Below are 22,660 nucleotides of genomic sequence, written 5' to 3'. Positions count from 1 at the left end.
TTTTTTGATAAAAGGATGGAGGGTTTTAGTTTTCTATTTAATGAACTGAGTTATATACCATCAAACTATTAGACTCTTAACAAGTTAAGTTTACTTGTCGTTGGACTCATTACTACAGGTTTGACATAAAAAGTTGGCCTTTAAAAACACTGGTATCATATAATTTATTGTGGTTATAAATTTATGTTAATTAATTTCAAGTTTTTATATTAATTGTGCATTTAATGTGTCAACAAATTCATATAATCCTTGTGAATGTTGCAGGAAAATGCAATCTTGTGGGAGTAAGGTTCAAGAGCTAAGCATTGCTCTTGAACTTTCCAGAAAACAAGGAGAGTAGTTTACAAAAAGGCATATTACTGGTTGGTCATATCTAAGGAGTTTTCTTGACCTCTTTCTCAGAAAATGATATGATCTATGTGGAGAAGAATGATCTGATTGTGTCGTAGTTGTTTGATATATGTGAAGTCGTTATTTATTTTGTACAAGTCAAGGCATCTTTATTTCCCTTTCGCCATCATATTCAAAGTTGTTAGAGTTACGAAGAAGAAGAAGACCAGAATATCAGGTTTCTTAGTCATCAGAATACTTTCGTGCCAGATACTTCTCTTCACAGCCAGAATATCACTTTACAATATTCAAACCTCCATTACTTTGACATTACCACATTCAAACCTCCTCTTCACTTCAAAAATCCAAACCCGTGTAAAGGTTCGAATAATGATTCATTACAAGCTCGAGGCTGGAGTTGATTACAATAGTGTTGGTCCTGCAGAACCTGAGATGCAGTCCCTAACCAAGGAATCATCTTGTTATCGAATTCAGGACAGTGGTGACAGGGGAGAAACAGAGCCAAAGAAGAAGCCAAAGAAACTGTGGTCAATCAAGCTCTCAAGATTACCAAGCTTAAGATCATCCACGAGACGAGCCAAATCCCGACATGATCCCCTTCCCATTGTCTTGTATGCTAATCCATCAAGCACGCCACCGCCAATTCCAATTGAGATTTCAGATGCGCCACCGTGTTATATGAAGGCCACGAGGAGTTCGGATGCAAGGAGGGGAAGTTTGCAGGCAAGTTTTTGAAAATTTTTAATCTAGTTTTGGTGGCCATGATTATTGAAAGAATATTTAATTTGTCTGATACCAAATATTACTTATTCTGGGCAGAAATCAACGATTACACCAACAAGAAGATCGATTTTAAAGCCTGGGAAGAGTTTGGCAAGAATGTCTAGCTTGAAAATCAAGAGGACTTTGATGAGTAAAAGCTATGGAGGAACTGAGGTGCAGGGGAAAGTGAAGAGGTCGAGATCAATAAAGCAGGCAAATTTCGAGTGGTCCAGTACACATGCAAGAAAATTGGAATCCCAGTATCAGGCAAGCCTCCGTAATTCTGAATCTAGTTTTCTTAGCAAAAAATTAAGTGGTTCAAGGCCAAAATATGCTTTGTCCGGTAACAAATCTGTGAGATTTACAATAACAAGAACATCGAGTTTGAAACCTGTGAAAGTCTTGACAAAAATGGGTACCTTCAAATTAAAGAAGCCCTCTATGGAGAAATGTTATGAAATATGTCAATCTCCTGACTCAAGCATACATAAAGCTACCTGTTCTTCAATTCTCAAAGATTCAAAATTCCCTGATTCCTTGGAGCTCGAGCTTCAACCTGGTGAATGTGAATCTGAAGGAAAATTAGTCATGAGGGTTTGCCGATATACTTATTGCTCCCTTCATGGCCATAACCATAACGCAGCTCCTCCATTGAAACGCTTTGTATCTATGAGGCGGAGATTGTTGAAGACCCAGAAGAGCATGAAAGGGAAGAATCAACTTCATAAAGGCAAACGTTTCGGAAAAATGAAGAAAGGAATTCAGTCAAGCAAAATGCTCCATAATGGAGATCCTGCAGTTGGTAATGCGAGTAATATAGCTCTCTCTCCTGTCAAACAAAAAGCAGGACAGGACTTGCTTGCAAATTCCCATGCTGAAGAACCAAAAGGCTCAGCAAATGGAGTTGGCAGTTCAAGTAGAGAAGATGAAGACCTTGGCGATTTTGAATACGAGGCTGAGTGGCTGCCTAGTGAAACTCTATACAATCATCCATCAGAAGTCGCTGACAAAGACAGAAAACAAGAGAAAAGTGCTGTATATAACCATAAAGTTGGGGAGGCTAATTCCATTCTCATTGAGGACTCATACAATGGTGACTCGACATCATTTGGAAAAAATTTAAGGGTCAATTTTCCAAATGGAGAAACACCAGTTAAAATTAGAAGACCATCTGATGATGAATTTGTGGAATCAACAGGAAGTAACAGCATGGTCTCTTCTGATTTTGATCTTGAGCCACTGGAGGATCAAATTACAGGCGACAAAGACAAGAAAGGAAATTTGAAGCCGCACCATGGACTTTTTCAGCGGTACCCTACCCACAGGGACTCCGAGCCCATCATGACCAATCATGTAGAACACAAAACACAGTTTAAAAATCAAAAGTATATCAGAATGTGGCACTTGATATATAAGCATGCAGTGGTAGGTGTCGATAGAAAAGCTGGAAACCAGGTTCCTCTAAATGGATTGGATGAAGAACAGGTGGAAGATACAAGCACCTTGCTTGGCACTAATGACTGCGGTTCTTCTGAGGGCTTTTCTGAAATTGGCAAGGACATGGTAAAGGAAAATCATGATGCAAACCACCAAAAGAATGAGCTCAGCCAGATTAATGCCATTCAGCTGGTACAAAAAGCATTTGATGATATCCTTCTGCAAGAATTTCAAGACCACTCAATGGAGGATCAATCAATTGCTAGTAGCATCAGTTCAGACCACGACCTCTTAGAAAAGAGTCATGGCGAGGGCCAGGAATGGAGCATCTCAGCTTACAGTGAGCCTGCTAGAGACAGTATGGTACAGGAACCAGAAGAAACATGGGTCAAAGCTGATAGTATTAGCACTCCCATGGAAGAGAGAACAGCATCAAATGTGAAAAGTGAATCTGACCAGAAAATGCCCAAGAGCTGGAGCTATTTGAAAAAATTGATCATCCTCAAGAAATTTGTGAAGGCATTGGAGAAGGTGGGGGATTTCAGCCCCCGGGGGCCACGATATCTGCCCTTGAAGCCTGATCCAGAAGCAGAAAAAGTCCATCTAAGGCACCAAACAACAGACGAGAGAAAAAACACCGAGGAATGGATGCTTGATAATGCACTTCAACAGGTCATTTCTAAACTAGCTCCAGCTCAAAAACGAAAAGTAGCGCTGCTTGTAGAAGCTTTTGAGACAGTTCTTCCACTGTCAGAAATCGAAATTAGCCAGAGCTCCAATGCAGCAATTCGTACTCGAGCAAATACTGTTCAAGCCTGTAATGGTCCTTCAACTCAAAGCACAGGAAGAGCAGGTCAAGAAAGTAATTATAAAGAGTCAGCTGAAATATTCCAAGGTTATCCAGACCAAGTCAGTGATTTTCTAGCAGACAAACAGCTACCTGCAATGAAATTTTCTGAGCTCACAGAAACTACTTTGGAATGTTGTTCCATTAAAGCAGAACAACATATAACAGCCTGTCAAGACACTGGTGAAGACTGGAAGGAAAAGCAAACTGTTGCCATCAATATTGATATGGTCGGCAGCAAATTACTTCTCGCTGAAGGTCAACCTGATTCCATCATTAGTTGTTCATCAGAGATCAAAGATCCCAGCTCATGTAATAAATTCTCCTTGAAGCCAGAGAACATTGTAAGCACCTGTCATGAAGAAGTTGGAGATAATGGAAAAGCCTCCAAGGTAATTACTCCAAGTTCAGAACTCTCAAACAGTGCATCTGAAACAGAAGGCGAAGATTTAGAGACAAATCCAGGGTTTTCTCCATGTGAAGAATATAAGCCCGAGGGCACCATTGATGTAGCAAATGAGGCCCGATCGGAAAAAGGGAAAAACATGAGACTGTGGTACTTAGTGTATAAGCACATGGTATCAGGTATTGCAGCAAAAGATGGAGCCAAGCCATACCTCAATGAAGCAGGTAAAGAAGAACCAGTGAATGATGCCAACTCATTGCCAGAAATGGGCATTTCTAGTTTAAGTCAAAACTTCTCAGAAATGAATCAAGACATGGATGGGGATAATGAGGCAGATGAGCAAAATGTCGATCTCCACCGTACTGAAGCCATTAAGCTGGTAGAAGAGGCAATTGATGAAATCCTTCTTCCAGAAATTCAGGACCACTTAACTAAGGATGAATTTAGCACTAGTGAGATGATTCAAGATAAGGGACTCTCAGAAGAGAAAGTGAGTGAGGGAGGAAAACCATTCCTCTCAAATTGCAAGAATGGCTTCATGGAATCCCACAGAACAGCTCCAGGAGAAAAATGGCTTACATCTGGTAATATCAGTACCCAAGAAAAAGAGAAAACCGAGTTGAATGTGGGAAAGAAATCAAACAAGGAAATGCCAAGTAGCTGGAGCACTCTGAAAAAGTGGATCTTGCTTAAAAGATTCATCAAGGCATTGGAAAAAGTAAGGGAATTTAATCCAAAGGGGCCTTGTTATCTGCCTTTGGAGCCAGACCCTGAAGGTGAAAAGGTTCATTTAAGGCATCAAGAGATGGATCAGAGAAAAAATTCTGAGGAATGGATGCTTGATTATGCACTTCAACAGGTTGTTGCAAAACTAACTCCTGCCCGGAAAAGAAAAGTGGAACTTCTTGTTCAAGCTTTCGAAACAGTCATTCCAACTATAGGATGTTGAAAGGCACGATGCAGCAACTTCCAATCATGCAAACTCTGTTCAAGCCAAATATTCCAGTAAGGTTAGAGCAAAGAGCTTCAATTTTCCTTTTCACTTACATAAGGCAAGACAATAAGCCACACAACATACAAAGGGAAGTATGATAATGGCAAAAAGGAGCTCACAAAGCATCATCAAAGTAATCTAAAGACCGTGGACAGTAGAATCTAATAATAATAGGGACAGATCGTCCACTCAATGCCCCTGTTCTTATTTAAACCAATTATCCATCGGATTCCACATAAGAAGATCATTTCCTCAAAGTAAAACAGTATTAGAGAAACCCAAACATTTTTTTTTTCTTTTTCTGAATAAACTTTCGAGAAACCCAAACAAAATATCAATGGCAAACAAAAGAAATGCCCAATTGGCATGTTTTTTAAGTGACATCTTGTAATCATAATGCATTTATCTTCTTGGAGTCTCATTCTTCTTTTTGAAAATGTGCAGGTAAGGCTAAAAAGAAAAAAGCGACTATCTGGTAATGATCACTAGAGATGGCTCTGTAGCATCAGTCCAAGGAAATGTTCTCAGAGATGACCTTTTAGCTGAATAACTAACTGTTGTTCATTCTTTCAATTAGGAAGCAGCAGTATGCCATGTAGATGCAAGTTGTACGTCTAAGATTGTAGGTTCATACCTTACTTTCTTTTGTGATTTTAAGGCTTCCTGAAGTCATTAGAAGTTGTGATGTATGAATAGATATTATTCTTATTCATTTTGGTACCTGGAGATGCATTATTTCCAACCCTAAAAAGTTTCAGCTGGTTTTAAATGGTTTATATTATCCCAAAAACTGCAGATAATTTGCTTGCGTCTCAATACAGACCATCTCTTGCCGATGACTGCGGATAGAATATTCTTCTAGAAACGAAAATGTTCCTTCTACAATAACAAATATCAAGAACAATGAACAGATGACCATGCAGGTGGTTTATTACTCTTGTAAATAAAAGAAGATTGTCATATCAAACCGTCTCAATTTAGTGGGTTTAACTTTCCAATTTCGGGACAGCAATCATCAGGAAGATAGCTTTACAAAATTAAACAGAGAAACATTTATAAAAATACAACTCTACTTCTACCTGTAAACATCTCTCATCCATTTTTCGACCTTCTTTTCATATAAATGGCACGCCGCACGCCTTTTATTAGGTGGGAACCGGATCCTTTGGCAACTCCATACTGGGAAGTGAAATCGAATATCGTCTTTTTGTATTTTACAACTTAATTGAATATCCCAAGAAATACTTTCCCTTTTTTTCTTTCTAGTCTTTAAATTCTCCTTGTCAGAGACAAAAGGAGAGCAATGCAAATTAGGTAAAAGTGAAAGTGAAAACTGTGTGTAAAATATATGAGCCGGAGGACACTTTGAGGTAACATAGAAAAGAGAGAAATATTTACAATTTAATAAACAAATGAAGTTCACGTTTTATTATTATTATTTTTTTATGGGCGGAGAAATAATTCATCGGCGGAGAAAGAATTCAGATGCTGAACATAGCAAAGCCAACCGTACCTCCTCCTCTATATAAGTAGACGTGAAGTTGTGAGAGGCATATCAATAAGACAAAGATTTAGGTGCATTTTCTCCTCTTCTCAGTCACTGCTTTCTGTTTCTGAACTCCTCATCATTTTACATCGACTTGGGGAAATTTTAGAAATGGCTGACCTTGAGTACAACTTCTTCCCCACTGATTTCTTGTACCCTCGTCCACAGTCTGCAGCCTTAGACAATAGACGCCACTCGCAAAGCGGTTCTTCCCATCCAGGAGCAGAAAGACGTGACCACCAATGATAAAACTGTGGTTCCGAAGAACCTCGTCAAGTTTCAACCTTTAGTGCAGAAGCAAAAGAAAGGTGGAATCAAGGAGCATGATATGGTTAAATACTCAAATCTTTTGCCGAATCAGCCGCTTTCTTGGTTGCAGTGGACTCCATAAGAGCCTACCGAGACATCTTGATTTAAAGGGGAAGCTTATTACCTCTCATTATTATAATTTTTTTTTTTTAATTTTATATAAGATATCATAAATAATTTAATTTTTTTTTAATTTTAAAATAATAATAATATTAAAAATTAATATTTTATTCAATTTTTAATTTTTATTTAAAACTATCTTATCTTATCTCACTATACAAACCGCACATTACTATATATTATACATATGCCTTACTTTTTGGATCCCTAGTTTCATTAAAGTCATATTTAAAATTTAACTAAAAGTACATATGTTTCATAAATTTAAAACTATTCAAATCATAACCTCACATTAGATTAGTTAAAATAATAATAAATCATATAATATTAATTTTTAATAATATATTTTTAATTTGTTTTTCCTATTTTACAACTATACAAACTATATGTTAATCAATAATTTAATTTTTACTTAAACTATTGTGGGAAATATAGATATGATATTTTGGAATAAATATCACTTTTGAAAATAAAAAAATGTGGGAAATGTTATGGTGTAGTTGGGTATGATATTTTGAAATAAAATATTACTTTTAAAGATAAACAGTACATCTCTAAATATGAAAAAAACTTTGGAGATATTGCCATTCATATTTGAAGTTCTCATTATTTGACTACTTCAATGCAACTCATTTCATCTATATTCTTTCAAATTTTAAAGATGCACGGGCTCTCTACTGTTCAATTCTTATTATTGAGCGTGGCCATTGATATATATTATATATATATATATATATATATCTATTTAAATATTATAAAAAAGAAAATTACACAAATTCATTATCAATAATTTTTTAAAATAATTTTTTTTTTTAAAACATTAGAGATACTTTGATCCATACAATTGAAAACATTGATAGTAAAATTTTTTTATCTCATCTCATTATTATAATTTTTTTAAATTTAATTATATAATATAATAAACTATTTAATTTTTTCAAATCTTAAAATAATAATAAAATTAAAAAATAATATTCTAATAATATTTTATTTAATTTTTAATTTTTATTTAAAACTATTTCATCTAATCTCTCTATCCTCACCATCCGTAAAAGCTTGTGTACGAACTTTGTCTATTGTCTAATTTTTATTTAAAACCCCTGTTTTGGGTCATAGTCTGCCGTTCCATTCTTATTGTTGAGAGTGACCGGTAATATTTTTTTAAGTATTTTAAAAAAGGAAAATTACACAAATTTATTATTGACGTGAAAAGAAAATTTAATGTTCGGTGCTAGGAAACACAGTATCCGTTCACCAAAATTATGAGTTATGTTATAAATTAAATAAAAAGAGAGAACGAGAGAGGAAATTCTTATTGATCTCTATATCAAACTTATATATTTCTTAAAGAATTCAACGATATATATAGGCGTACAAAGGGGGACTATGCTAACTCACTATGCTAGCACTATGCATTTGACGACTAGATAAATGTGGTCATACAATTCAACATGGTTTACAACACTTCCCCTTTGGATGACCATATTTAAAGAATATGCCTCGTTAAAACCTTACCAAGGAAAAACCCTGTGGGAAAAAAACCAATGGCGAAGGAAAAAGAGTACAGTATTCATTTGTATCGCCGAATGCTTTAGGATTGCCTCATTAAAACCTTGCAAAGGAAAACCCAGTGGGATAAAACCTTAGCGAAGGAAAAAGAGTACAATCAGCACAAGTCTTTAAGATATTACTTCCCCTGAAAAATGTATGATAACAGGTCTTCAAACCTCCGCATTCCAATGTTCTGCATAATCTTCTTAAATGTTGCAGTTGGTAATGCTTTAGTGAATAAATCTGCCAGATTTTTACTTGACCGTACCTTCTTGATATCAATTTCAACTTTCTTCTCATGAATTGCAATGATCTTCTTGTGTGTATCTGAAAGATAACTCGCATTTTGTACATCCAACTAACTGGATCTTTCTGCTGATCACTACTCTTCTGGAGTTGTACTCTTCTGGAGTTCTTGTAAATAACACAGTTAGTGGAGAATTCATCAACATTAAACTGCTAACCTCATTTTTAATAAAAACGGTGGCCAGCCTTTTAAGATCAGACAAGCACCGCAGATTATCAACTCCTCTGTAGGTGTCAGGCGTGCTGTCAGGTACTGCAGCTGTCAGGCGTGCTGTTAGGTGCTGCAGCTATCAGGCGTGCTGTCAGGCGCCTCAGCTGTCAGGTGCCGCATAGCTATGAAGCTATATTCCATCTCTTTTCTTTAACTTCACGAGAGATGCTGTATCATAATTTTCTCTATAAAAGAGGTATTCAGCTCATCTTCATTCGCATTTCATCTTCTTCACTTTTCTGTAATCATACTGCATTTTACTCTACAATCTCTTTCTGCATTCTTATCCTGCAATCTCTCTCTACATTTTTACTCTGCAATGGCTCAGCGATCTTCTCATGGCCAATATATGAGGTACTCTGCACCTCGTTCATCAGCTGTTCCTGCTTCTACCACAGGTGCTATCATGCAATGTAATGATCTGACTCATAAGTCAGATAATGAAGCTATCTATGAGCTTGTGAGTCTCGGTACCCGATACTCATCATCCATTGTCGCATTTTCTCAGCGACTTCAATCCAGAACTTGTGGAGTTGACTATCTCCACGAGAATATTGCTATACTTCAGCGACTTCTTCTGGAGTCCAACATGAAGATAGAATCAATAAAGAAAGAGAATAGGAATTTAAAATCTTTGCTTAAATCTTCTTTTCGATTGCCCACCGCTTTAGATAGGGATGACATGCAGATTCTTGAAGAACAAGAGCATTTGAAGAATGAGGCAAAGTGCCTTAAATTTCTGTAATTCTTGCTTCAAGATAATAAAATAATATTTCACAAATATTCATATTTGTGTCTATCTTTTGGTAGATGTTCTGTGTGCTCCCTTTCATTTCTTCTTTAATAATGCACACTTCATATCAAACCTATAATATGAATCTGAAATACTAATTTAAAAGATGGTATTTCATGACTAATAACATCATCCATCTTCCCCTTGAAGCCGCAAGGGTTTCAGATTTATATTTCAAATATGTGCAGTTTTTATGAGCTCTTCTGGAGTTTCAATGACATTTAAATCATATATATAAACTGCACTAATAGCTTGTTTTCATTTGCGTTTGGATTGTTTTAGATCATATAAGGATCTTTGAAACTTGATAGAATACATATTTCCAGATGTATTCATATTAGAAGCTTCAGACATTTTCTATCCTTCAGAGATTTTCATATATATATCATGATCCAATGATCCATATAAATATGCAGTTAATCATGCATATCCAAACTCTCGGTAACTTTCAAGCTAATAAAAATCTCAATATGATTTCAACCATTTTAAAATCATATCAATATTGTTTCTTCGAGAAACTAATGATTTCTATATCACATTTTCATATTAAAAGCTTCAGGCTTTTTATATCATGTATATAAATATCCACTGATATTTAACAAAAATCACCTCTTTAGGTATTTGGACTTCAAGTCAATATTTATCACATTTTACTTAGTAATATCAATTCTGCATATCAATTCTGCAGGAATTGAGAAACTGACTCGTGATTTATATATCACATTTTTATTTCTTTTCCATAAATACCCACTGACATTCAACAAGCATCACCTCTTTAGGTGTTTGGACTATAAGTCCCGATGCATCATATTTTATTAGTGAATCAATTCTGCAGGAATTATTTCTTTCGAATATTGGCCAATATTTTACGTCGGTATTCTTCGACGGTTCTTGATTCACTTGCTACATTACTTCTGGTAATGTCAATTGCCATCTCATATGGAAATACGTTGTCGACAACGATTTTATTTCTATCCATAATTTCTCCATTATTCATGAAATGTAACGAGATCTCGTTATTTTCAGGTACATGTCCCTCTTCAAGGGAAGACATTTTCATGATAAACCTCTTCAGGAGATTTGTACTCTTCAAGAGTTTATATAGGAGAATTTTATACAGAAAATCTGGATGGACTTTATTGCTTGTTTCGTGGGTATGGCCTCTTCAGGAGCACCAATTATTTGTGTCTTTCTCTTTTTTTTGAGATGCTCTATCTTTTGTATCAATAAGTCTCACATGCCTTTAGACATGTCTTATGTTCATTAGACTGCTGAATTTCTTAATTGTCCTTCAGGGACTTCAATCCTCGCTGAGATTTTAGCAGCTCGAATATGAGACATTTTTATCTTATTGCATCCATAATTTAATTATCATATGAACTTCTGGTTCACATATGATAATCAAGATAACGTCGAATTATTTCATCTTATTTGCTTCTGGCAAATTTTTCTTTCCACTTCTGGTGGTAAGATTTTATAGTAAAAGAATTTTCTGGTTCTTTTATGGACGTCCATATGAAAATCATTCGACTTATCGTAATTGATTTTGGACGATCAAGATAACTATGAAAAGATACAAATATTTTGAATCATATCATCTTTTGATGCATCATAATATTTGATTCAATAATTTGTATAATATCATCTCAAAGAGAAAGTTTACATCTTTTCCAATATGAGCTTCTGGTCCGAAAAGATATTCATTATCACGTTCAATCTCTTAGTTTCTTTGAATGAAACGCATCATTCTTTTCACTTCAGGGAATAGAATGATATAAATTCATTATCATTCACTTCAGGGAATGATATAGATCTAGTAAGACGTGACTAATGATTCTTATCAAAAACTCATTATTTTGCTCAGTCACTAAAAGACCTGATACAAATTTAGAATATATTGTGAACGTTTGCATTTCATATTGCTACTTCAGGAGCATACTTGATATTGCTACTTCAGGAGCACATTCAAAACGTTCATTCAAATATATATTCTTTCTACAATTTCAATTATGCAACTTCAGGTGCATAAATCATAATGAGCTTTTGGTACAAATACATATCATTAATAATTTATAACAAGTAATAAATAAAACTTGTATATAAATTATGTGAATAAAAATTTACCACATATATAATTGAAATGTAAATTATCTAAATTTTAATATACCATAGATATAACTGATATGTAAATTTAATATTATCATCATGTCTAAACATTTGTTTGTACCTTCAATAAATTCTACCTTGAATTTGTAGTGGTGGAACCATTGTTGCCACCTAAGCAATCTTCCTTGCTTATAATCTCCTGAAATGTTAGTTCTAAAAAAAAATAATTATCACATCAAACTGAGGTGTACCTTCATAGTCTTTTAGTTTCTTCATCTCCTCGTGGACAAAGTGGGTCCAAGGTCTTATTTGGTACACAGAAGAAAGCTCCATTTTCAAACTTCTCCAAAGAGACGTTTCTCACTTTTTTTTCTTTTTTTTCATCAAATACTGCTGACAAGCCCACACCTTTTGACTTTTGTAAAGAAAACTAAAATAGATCATTGTATAATTTCCATGTCGACTTCAGATTAGAGTAATACTTCAACCGATGTCGGCTTTAGCCACAGAATTCCAGAGTCCATTCTATGAGAGCTCAACGCGTGTCAAATGTGTCAAGGAGCAGCCCACGAAAATATTTTAAATGGTTATCGAGACTCTGTAGCTCATCTTACTCAACGTGGCTGCCTTGAAGAGTGTGGTTGGTGGCCAAAGAAAATGGCCAAGTGAGTCAGTGTACAGTGGTAAAGCTGCGACAGGCTTGCTTTGGAGTATGATGCTCGGAATTCACAGAATACAGAGGAAGGAGACTTTTTCTTCTTCAAGCCGACACCACCTCACAGCCCCTCTCTCTCTTTTCACCCCTCCCTCACTGGTTGAGGCTGGGCGGTAAGCCGAGAGAGTTGAAAAAGAAGCTCTCAGCCTGGAGGTCCATACAACAAGTACCCTCGTTTCCATGTCCTCCCTACTCTCTTATAAAACTCTTTCCTCTTCACAAACCTGTTTAGGTCCTCCATAACAGAATGTTTCAGTTCTGGGTCCATGGCTAGCGTCTCAAACGTATCCGGGTGCTCCAGATTAATGGACTCCCACTTGACTCCATGAAAGGCGTAGGAACCATTTAGTGTGTACATCTTCAAGACCCTCTCCTCATCTTTAATGGCCTTAGCTCTCTCAAGGACAAATGGCACGTACGTGTTCAAGATCTGTTCCTTGTGTTTCTTGAGAAAACTCAGCTCAAAGAAGCTCTTTTCAGATCTCGGTTGAGAATCGTTGGGGTTGCTTTTTTTTTTTCTTACTCGGCACAAACAATTCTCCAATTAAGCTCAACCCCATCGTAGAAATCAATCAGCCTCTCTCCCTTCTCGAGCCGGATCATAAGATTATTTTCCTTGGGGCTTTTGCTGATCTTGAGCCTCTCGGTGTTGGGTCTGATCTTGGTGCAGAGGTAAACCTCTACAGCATCGTAGACCTGGTTCCGGGACATGCCACAGTTCTCTTCGATGACTAGGGTAAGTCTAGGAGAATGAGGCTTGAAATAGTATCTGAGGGTGGAGAGAAGGAAGCCACGAACCGGTTGGGGAATGATTTCGTTGGCCATTGAGCGGACAAGCATCATTGAAGCGGCCATGGAAGCATAGGCTAAAAATAGCGATGATGGTGAAGGTATGTCTCTGGTGGGAAACATGATTGCAAAACTTTGAGCTCGCTCAACCAAGTTTGAGTATTGTTTCAAGGTTTCAAAACCAAGTAAGATCTGCGGAAGGAGCTGGAGGTGGAAGGATTTTTTTTTCTTTTTCTTTGGCATCGTGCTGATAACGTGTTATAAATTGAATAAAAAGAGAGAACGAGAGAGGAAATTCTTATTGATCTCTATATCAAACTTATATCTTTCTTAAAGAATTCAACGATATATATAGGCGTACAAAGGGGGACTATGCTAGCTCACTATGCTAGCACTATGCATTTGACGACTAGATAAATGTGGTCATACAATTCAACATGGTTTACAACAAGTTAATAATTATTAACTCAAAATTATGAATTTTTCCTTAGGCAGATCCTGTAAATTCAAAGAAAATGCCGGGAAAGAAAAACAGAAAACGGTTTCAAAGCCGAGCCAACCGACTACGAGTGCCTGTGCCTGCTCTTCGTCAACTCTGATTAGCAGGTCATGAACTCCGTAAGACTCATCACGAAGCAACACCCCATCATTTCTTTGATAGAATCAGACTCCACCTTCAAAGAGCTCAAGAAAATTCACTCCCAACTGCTACTCAACGGTCTTCATCTCGACCCTCACCTCCTGGGCCAATTTGTAGCCACCGTAGCTCTCAAGAACCCCAGCAATCTTGATTATTCTCACCAGACCAATGCGGGAACGCTACCCTCTTCCCCTTAGACTCTATGATCAGAGCCTTCCAAGAGCCCAACCCCTCAAAAGAGTTTTCACCTCTTCAACATAATTCTCCAATCCACTCACAATGTCTCTCCTGATAGCCACACCTTCAATTTCTTGGTTCGTGCGTGTGCGCAGCTCTTGGCACGCGAGACCGGTCCGGCGGTGCATGTTGCCCTCGTTAAACACGGGTTTGAGCGCGACCCACATATTCAGAGTGGGTTGATTTTCATGTATGCTGAATTAGATTGCTTGAGTTCATGCCACCGGGTGTTCGAGCAAATTCGTGAGCCAGATTTAGTGTGTCAGACTGCTATGATTGGTGCTTGTGCGAAACACGGTGATATTGGTTTTGCAAGGGAGTTGTTTAATTTAATGACTGTAAGGGACCCCATTGCATGGAATGCGATGATTGCAGGGGATGCACAGTGTGGAAAGTCAAGGGAGGCACTAAATTTATTTAATTTTATGCAGATGAAGGGTGTGAGTGTGTGAGGTGTATATGGTTTCGGTCTTATCTGCATGTACCCACTTGGGTGCATTTGATCAAGGGAGATGGGCGCATGTATATATAGAGAGAAACAAGTTAAGGGTGACAGTGACGCTGGGAACAGCACTGATTGACATGTATGCAAAATGTGGAAACATGAATAAGGCGATGGAAGTTTTCTGTAGAATGAAAGAAAAGAATGTGTATACTTGGACTAGTGCCATGGGTGGGCTAGCGATGAATGGATTTGGTGAGAAATGTCTTGAACTTTTTTCCCTCATGAAACAAGATGGGGTTCTACCAGATGCGGTCACATTTGTCTCGGTTCTTAGAGTTTGTTCTTTGGTTGGACTGGTTGAAGAAGGTCATGTGCATTTTGAATCAATGAGCAGAGTGTATGGTATTGAGCCTCAGCTTGAGCACTATGGGTGTATGGGTGTATGGTGGATTTATACGGTCGGGCTGGCCAGTTAGATGAAGCCCTAAACTTCATCAATAGCATGCCTGTGAAGCCTCATTCCGGTGCATGGGGGGCTTTTCTTAATGCTTGTAGAATGTATAAGAATACGGAACTGGGTGAACTTGCCTCAAGAAAGATAGTGGAGCTGGAGGCCAAGAATCATGGTGCTTTTGTAGCCTTGTCAAATATGTATGCTGATTCCAAGAATTGGGAAAAGGTTAGTAGTCTGCGAGATATTATGAAGGCTAAAGGTGTGAGAAAGCTCCCTGGTTGTAGTGTTATAGAGGTAGGTGGTGAAGTTCATGAGTTCTTTGTTGGGGATAAGTCCCACCCAATGTATGATGAAATTGAGATGAAGTTGGCAGAGATCTCAAAGTGGCTAAAACTATCAGGTTGTGGCTAACACCAACCCTGTGCTGTTTGACATAGAAGAGGAAGAGAAGGAGGATACTTTGTGTAAACATAGCGAGAAGGTAGCCATTGCTTTTGGCTTGATGGCTTTGAAGGAAGGTGTACCCATAAGGATCGTAAAGAACCTCAGGGTTTGTTGGGATTGTCATGAAGTAACAAAAATGATATCTAAGACTTTTAACCGAGAGATTGTCATGAGAGACAGGAATAGGCGTCACCATTTTAAAGATGGCGACTGTTCTTGTAAGGGTTATTGGTGAAATAACTCAACGTTTTCAGCTTTCCATTAATTTATTCAAGGCTAGTTTATTTATTCTCTGACTGTGATATTCATTTGTAATTTTTTGGCTCTAAATCATAAATAAAAAAGATAGATAGTATACTTAATTTCCTGAGTTTCCTCTTGTTGTCTGTGCCGTCTATGCCATTGGAGCCCATTCTTGTACAGTGTAATGTATTTGGACATTTAGGAGGAATTTAAAGAGCGAGCTGGGGGTTAAAACATTTCACATGTCAAATAATTGCCTCATATGTTGTACATTGATCTAGATTCTGAAAAGTTATTTGATGTACTGCAAGTGCAATCGAAGATTAGACTGAATTCTTGAAGACGCATGTACGTAGTCCTGCATTAAGATACAAACCACCTCTTGCCTGCACAGTCACTTCAGTCTCCTCCTTAGTTGGGTTAATGTTAACCAAGTAAGCTGAACACTACTAACTGCATTTAGATGTTGAGATAATTTCAAATGATTTGTGTTAATCTGTGAATGATAATATTTTGTGAATTCCATTGAAATGTGTTTGAATGTATGAAATGGATTGACAAGAGTTTTAACTTTGTATGAGAAGTTGAAAAAGGAGATGGTCCTATTAATGATTGGTTTGAGATGAATGAGATGATCATCTTCCAAACATGGAATCAAATGCTTTCATTTCCAATCCAGGTGTAATTAATTTTCTCCTATATCTTGAAAGTCCTTCTACTTAGAAGCTGGTTTGAGTACACACATTCAATATTGATAACAGGACATAATTTGATTTGTAATAAAAGTTTAAAATTGAATTCACATATAAATCAATTATTGTCATATCAACGTGAATGATGAAATATGTCTTCCACACCAAATTACAAGTACAATTTTTCTTACTTAGATTCTGCAGATTTATTTAATCTATTACAATTGCAATAAGAGATCGGAGTGTTTATATGAATTGATTTAAATATTTTGGTAAGTTGTTTCTCTGATGTCTTCACTTGTATTGTTGTCGTTTTTTTTTGCTGTCAATTTATTTATCTTATCAGGAGGCTTTGAGAATCTCTGATCGGTGACAGAAAGGAAATACCTTCCCCTACATTTATGGATCACGAATATATATCTAGCCAGCCAAGAATATTTATCAAAATACCCCCTCCTTCCACGATCCTTGTGCATTTAAATTTTAATAATAATAAAAAAAAAAAAAAGAGGCCAGAGAAAAAAATATACAACTTGCATTTGCTCAATGTTTGTGAGGATTGAGAAGCAGCCCGTTTTTCAGTTTTATCTTATCTTTTTTAATGTAAAAAATGGTGTTTTGAGGGCCAAAACGTAGCTTAATTGAGTCTAATAGAGTTGAATTGATCCTAGTACAAGAAAACTAGAACAAAAATTGTAAAAGCATAAAGTATATATATACTGACCAGCAGTCTTTGGAGCCAGACCCTGAAGGTGAAAATGTTCATTTGAGTCATCAAGACATGGATCAGAGAAAAAATTCTGAGGAATGGATGCTTGATTATGCACTTCAACAGGTTGTTGCAAAACTAACCCCTCCCCGGACGTTGAAACAGTCATTCCAACCTAAGGATGTTGAAAGGCACGATACAGCGACATTCTTCCAATCATGCAAACTCTGCTCAAGCCAAATATTCCAGTAGCGTTAAAGCAAAGAGCTTCAATTTTCCTTTTCACTTGCAAAAGGCAAGACAATAAGCCACACAACATACAAAGGGAAGTATGACAATGGCAAAAAGGAGCTCACAAAGTATCATCAAAGTAATCTAAGGACCCTGGACAGAAGAGTCTAATAATAATAGGTACAGATCGTTCGACCCAATGCCCCTGTTCTTTACTTAAACCAATTATCCATCAGATTGAATATAAGAAGATCATTTCCTCAATGTAAAAAGTATTAGAGAAACCCAAACATTTTTTTTTTCTTTTGCTGAAAAACATTTCGAGAAACACAAACAAAATATCAATGATAAACATAAGAACTGCCAATTGACATGTTTTTAAGTGACAGCTCGATATCATAATGCATTTATCTTCTTGGAGTCTCGTTCTTCTTTTTGAAAATGTGCAGGTAAGGCAACAAAAAGCAACCATTTGGCAGTGATCACTGGAGATGGCTCTGTAGAAATGCTACAGTAGCATCAGTCTTGAGGCGAAATGTTCTCAGAGATGACCTTTTAGCTGAATAACCAAACTGTTATTCACGCTGTCACTTAGGACGCAGCATTATACCATGTAGACGCAAGTAAGTCTAAGATTGTAGGTTCATACCTTACTTTCTTTTGGGAATTTAAGGCTTCTTCAAGTCATTAGAAGTTGTGAAGTATGAATTGATATTACTCCATGAATAGATATTATAGATATTATTCTTACTCATTTTGGTAGCAGGAGATGCATTATTTCCAATCCTAAAAAGTTTCAGCTGGTTTTAAATGGTTTATATTATCCCAAAAACTGCAGATAATTTGCTTGTGTCTCAATACAGACCCTCTTGCCGATGACTGTGGATAGAATATTCTTCTAGGAACGAAAATGTTCCTTCTACATTAACAAATATCAAGAGCAATGAACAGATGACCATGCAGGTGGTTTTTTAAAAAGAAGATTGTCATACCAAACCGTCTCAATTTAGTGGGTTTAATTTTCCAATTTCGAGACTCATATTAGCAATCATCAGGAAGATAGCTTTACAAAATTAAACAAAGAGATGCGTTCAAAATTAAAACTCCACTTCTACCTGTTAACATCTCTCATCCATTTTTCTAACCAAAATTCTAACTTTACATATAAATGGCACGCTGCACACCTTTTGTTGGGTGGGGAACCGGATCCTTTGGCAACTCCATACCGGGAAGTCAAATCGAATATACCCTTTTTGTATTCTACAATGTAATTGAGTATCCGAAGAAATACTTTCCTTTTTTTCTTTCTAGTCTTTAAATTCTCCTTGTCAGAGACAGAAGGAGAGCCATGCAAATTAGGTAAAATCGAAGGCACACAGCTCAACCTCAAAAGTCAAAACTGTGTGTAAAATATATGAGCCGGAGAAACACTTTGAGGTAACATAGAAAAGAGAGAAATATATACGTACAATTTAATAAACTTCAGGTTTTATTAATTTTTTATTTTTATTTTTATTGACGTAGCAAGAATTCACTTGCTGAACATAGCAAAGCCAACCGTCCCTCCTCCTCTATTTAAGTAGGTGTGAAGTTGTTGAGAGAGGCGTATCAGAAACTAGAAAGACATTTAGGTTCATTTTCTCTCCCTCTTCTCGGTCAGCTCTCCTCGTCATTTTACATCGACGTGGGGAACTTTCAGAAATGGCTGGCCTTCAGTACAACTTCTTCCCCACTGATTTCTTTTACCCTCGTCCACAGTCTGCACCCTTAGACGCCACTCGCAAAGCGGTTCTTCCGATCCAGGAGCAGAAAGACGTGACCACCAATGGTTCTGAAGGGCCCAAAACTTTGGTTCAGAAGAACCTTGTCAAGTTTCAAACTTTAGTGCAGAAGCAACATGATCATGGCCAAAGTCTCCATCTTTTGCCTAATCAGCCGCTTTCCAGGTTGCAGTGGACTCCACAAGAGCCTACCGAGACCTCTTGAGTTAAAAGGGAAGCTTATGCCATGCAGATTGATCCTCAGGAAACAGAGGTTGTTTAGTTTTGAATTTTATATAGCGCATACATCAAGCGGAGCTTGAGTTCTTATTTTGCTTTGGGATGAGAAATTTTGTGGTAACAAGTTGTTCCTGTAATTGTGTAACGTACAAGTACTAATAAAAATCAATCTCAGCATGTACAACTTCCATTTGCAAATTATCTTTACTTCCCTTTTGTATGGTAATTGATGAACAATTTGAGAAGTCTGCAATTGAAAAGCCTCAAGTCATGTCATATAACCTTGAAATTTACCAACCAAAATTGCGGTGTAAACTAGAGTATCTTAGAGCTTTTCAATATAGGTGAGAGACTTGCAGTTACAAAACAAAACAATAATAACAAAGTTAGTACATCAATCATGCATGCATATATACTGCCATATAATTCCTGCAGGCATACATCGTGCTTGTGTTATGACACTTTGTCTGATTCTAATTTGGCCTGTAATGAAGACATGGACATGATCGGCCCCGATTCCTCGGAATACATGAAACGGAAAGTGGTAAAATAATTTGTTTGTTTAACAAATTTTAATAATTTCAAGAAATATGGGTAAAAGTAAAAACCAAATTCTATTTTATTTTTATGCAAAATAGATCTATATCTAAGTCAGTGAATCAGATTTTATAAGGTCTCTTACTGTATAGTATACATATGCCTTACGTTTTTTCTACTCTTTCACCCTTTTCACTCTCGTTTCCAGAGAGCATATTTTTCAATCTTCACAGTAGGCAAGAGCAGCGGCAGATGCTTGAATATGCCCAAATACAAAAGATTTTAAAATCTATTTGGGCCAATTTGTAGTACAATAATTTAGGACAAGCATCATCAATCTGACAATCCCCCACGATCTACGGATAGGAAAAATACTCTGATTTCTCTGGAAAAAAATGAAAAAAGAAATATTTATAGACGGTGGAAACCTTTCAAGCTTTGAAAAGGCTTACTGGAGTCATAAGTGGATGGATGAACAAGTTGTGAGGCTATCAGCCATGAAGACAAAATATGAAGTCAGCCTATCAATAGCTTTTTCAAAGTAAAATTAACAAAGATCATGTTGTAAAATAAACAAAATATTTTTCCCTCCCTCTCATCATATCATTTTGTTTATTCTCTGCACCTGCATATCTTACCTATAACACCATCTGCCACCATCTATCTCCAATAGGAATGCATGGAAGGCGGGTCTTGAGATAGGCTGACGGTCATCCTAACACTATTCTATTGAAGAAAAATATTGAATTCTTAGGATCCTAGTCACGGGCGGAACTAGGATTTAGTGTCTCGGGGGCGATCGGCAAAGTGTGTATTATGTGTTAGTATAAGTAATATGTACTTTTTACACGTGACTATATAAAAAAATAATCATATATCATAAAATTATACAATTTTTCTCGATTTCCTCATATTTTTCTAAACTTTAAGAAAAATTTATAGATAAAAAATAAACCTGAAAAATTATCTAATAATATAAAAATCATTAGAATTTTTATCGTATAATTGTATTACTATTAATAAGTGAACAAAAAAAAGCATGTGAATAACTAATAAATTCTTTATAAAAGAAAATAAAGTATTCACATACTCTCTCTATCTCTCTAGAAACGTCTCATCAATCATCTAGCTAGATAAATTTGCTGCCTCCCATATGCAAGAATCTTCCTGATTTGTTCTAACTATTAGATAAACTCTCTTGAAACTTCTAGCTACTTAACTGATTAATATGTGGTTAAGAACATCTCAAATGTTGTAAAGGAAGATTATGTATAGGTGAAATGCAAGAAATTCAATGAAGTCGAGAATGGCCCAAATGAGGAAAAAAAAATCATGTAACTATATATGTAAGTTCAGAAAGACAAGAAAAACTTATATGATATAATTGATACGAAACTAAACAAACTGCACAATGCATATCAAAGGAAAATACAGAGAGATAGAGATGAGACCGCTGTGTTAATAGACTTAAAAATATTTGAGTGATATACTGTGTTTGAGTGTTTTTTTTTTTGGGGGGGGGGGGGAATCTTAAATATTTAAAGAATATTTACACTTAAAATTATAATTATATAATATATAAGACTAATCTTTCAAAATTTGTGATAGTTCCGCCCCTGCTAGTCCCTAAACACCAACACAAAGGCCATGCTATTGCTATCAAACGCTTGCATTTATTTGGAGAACAAGACACGCCCAGAGCCATTTGCATTACTTCAAACGATAGTTTATTCAATCAATGTTCCAAATGCATGACATTAGGAGTGATAACCTCCCCTAATACTTTATGTTCCCTCTGGATTACCTCTCTGTACCAAATCCCTGGATTCTGCATATTTATAATTGCCCTGCATTTTGGTCCTGAAGTAGTGAGATTTAGAGGAAACTGCTTGGTTGTCATTAGTATAAAGAGCTTTGATTTCTCCTGTAGAAACTTGGGGATGTTCACATTTGTGTTATATAGGAAACCCTGATAAGAAGTAGTGATCTCACTGCAGATTCACTAGCCATATATATTCAAACAATTTATTGCGCTACTTAGGATTCAATCTATAATCATTCAGTATAACAATTTTTGTTTCTTTATGCAGAGAGATAAAAAATCCAAAAGCACCCAAATGAGTGCTACCATAAACAAAAAACTAAAAAGAGTGATCACTGGCATATTTCTCATCTACAAAAGAATCCTAGAACAGACCCCACTAAACTGCACTGAAGTTTGAAAATGTGAAGCAACAGAAACAAAGTTATTTTCAATCCATTCAAAACATAGGGTGATTATATCTATTGTGGTGGTGTGCCTAAGGTGGACCATATGATGTGAACAAAATGGGCTCTTCCTCTAAGCAGGTTTCTGAACTGATCATTCCAGTAGTTGTCTAATGTCTTCTAAAAGGCTCTTTGCCTGCCACTCTCTGTATTATTTTAACGTTTATCAAAAGGAAAACTAATGTATTACTACACGTGATTCATGTTAAACAAACCCCATATATCTTCCAAAAGTCTAAACTGATGGAATTGATGGTAAAGTTAAGTTTCCATCTCAAGATTTCTGCTCGATATCATGTAAAACTATAAAAAAATTTAAATTAATAAAAATATATAAATTTAATTATTTATATTATACATGCATGGATGTCATCTTAAAGTTGAAACATCAAAATTTTCTCACGTCATTGCCTCTTGCTTTTATCGTTCTTAAGAATAGAATTGCTGGATCATTTTGGTTGCCTCCGCTGTTCGTGGATCCCACACATGGGCTTTAAATATGATGAAGAGGCGAAGT

At 36.3% G+C, this 22,660-nt stretch overlaps 2 protein-coding genes, 1 long non-coding RNA gene and 1 pseudogene across 4 annotated transcripts; 2 read left to right on the top strand and 2 right to left on the bottom strand.

Annotated features, from left to right (window-relative positions):
- The first annotated feature begins 318 nt into the window (after positions 1-318).
- Positions 319-4,752, top strand: LOC122279034 (calmodulin binding protein PICBP-like). The gene is made up of 2 exons (XM_043089313.1): positions 319-1,074; positions 1,171-4,752. Exons 1-2 carry the CDS (start codon positions 721-723, stop codon positions 4,750-4,752), a joined length of 3,936 nt encoding a protein of 1,311 aa, XP_042945247.1. The 5' UTR covers positions 319-720.
- Positions 1,392-6,762, bottom strand: LOC122279037. 2 transcript variants are annotated; one of them, XR_006229427.1, is made up of 4 exons: positions 5,877-6,762; positions 4,015-4,787; positions 3,491-3,826; positions 1,392-3,376 (listed from the first exon to the last, which is right to left on the bottom strand). It is a non-coding gene; the product is annotated as an uncharacterized LOC122279037 (long non-coding RNA). The 2 variants fall into 2 exon arrangements; XR_006229426.1 differs by having other exon boundaries at positions 1,392-3,826.
- A 5,325-nt stretch (positions 6,763-12,087) lies between these two features.
- LOC122279036 (AAA-ATPase At5g17760-like) lies at positions 12,088-13,481 on the bottom strand. Its single transcript, XM_043089314.1, is given in 2 exon segments — positions 12,088-12,962; positions 12,965-13,481. Coding segments are annotated over 2 exon segments (768 nt in total). The 5' UTR covers positions 13,367-13,481; the 3' UTR covers positions 12,088-12,596.
- A 68-nt stretch (positions 13,482-13,549) lies between these two features.
- On the top strand, positions 13,550-15,751 carry LOC122279035 (annotated as a pseudogene).
- Positions 15,752-22,660: the final 6,909 nt, after the last annotated feature.

The sequence above is a fragment of the Carya illinoinensis genome, chromosome 10 (genome assembly GCF_018687715.1).
Source record: "Carya illinoinensis cultivar Pawnee chromosome 10, C.illinoinensisPawnee_v1, whole genome shotgun sequence".
Taxonomy (NCBI): domain Eukaryota; kingdom Viridiplantae; phylum Streptophyta; class Magnoliopsida; order Fagales; family Juglandaceae; genus Carya; species Carya illinoinensis.
This window is presented reverse-complemented; position numbering and strand designations above follow the sequence as displayed.

Coding starts and splice junctions, on each gene's coding strand:
- LOC122279034 (XM_043089313.1), top strand. CDS start 721: ATGATTCATTACAAGCTCGAGGCTGGAGTTGATTACAATAGTGTTGGT. Junction 1,075..1,170: donor CAAGGAGGGGAAGTTTGCAG/GCAAGTTTTTGA, acceptor TATTCTGGGCAG/AAATCAACGATTACACCAAC.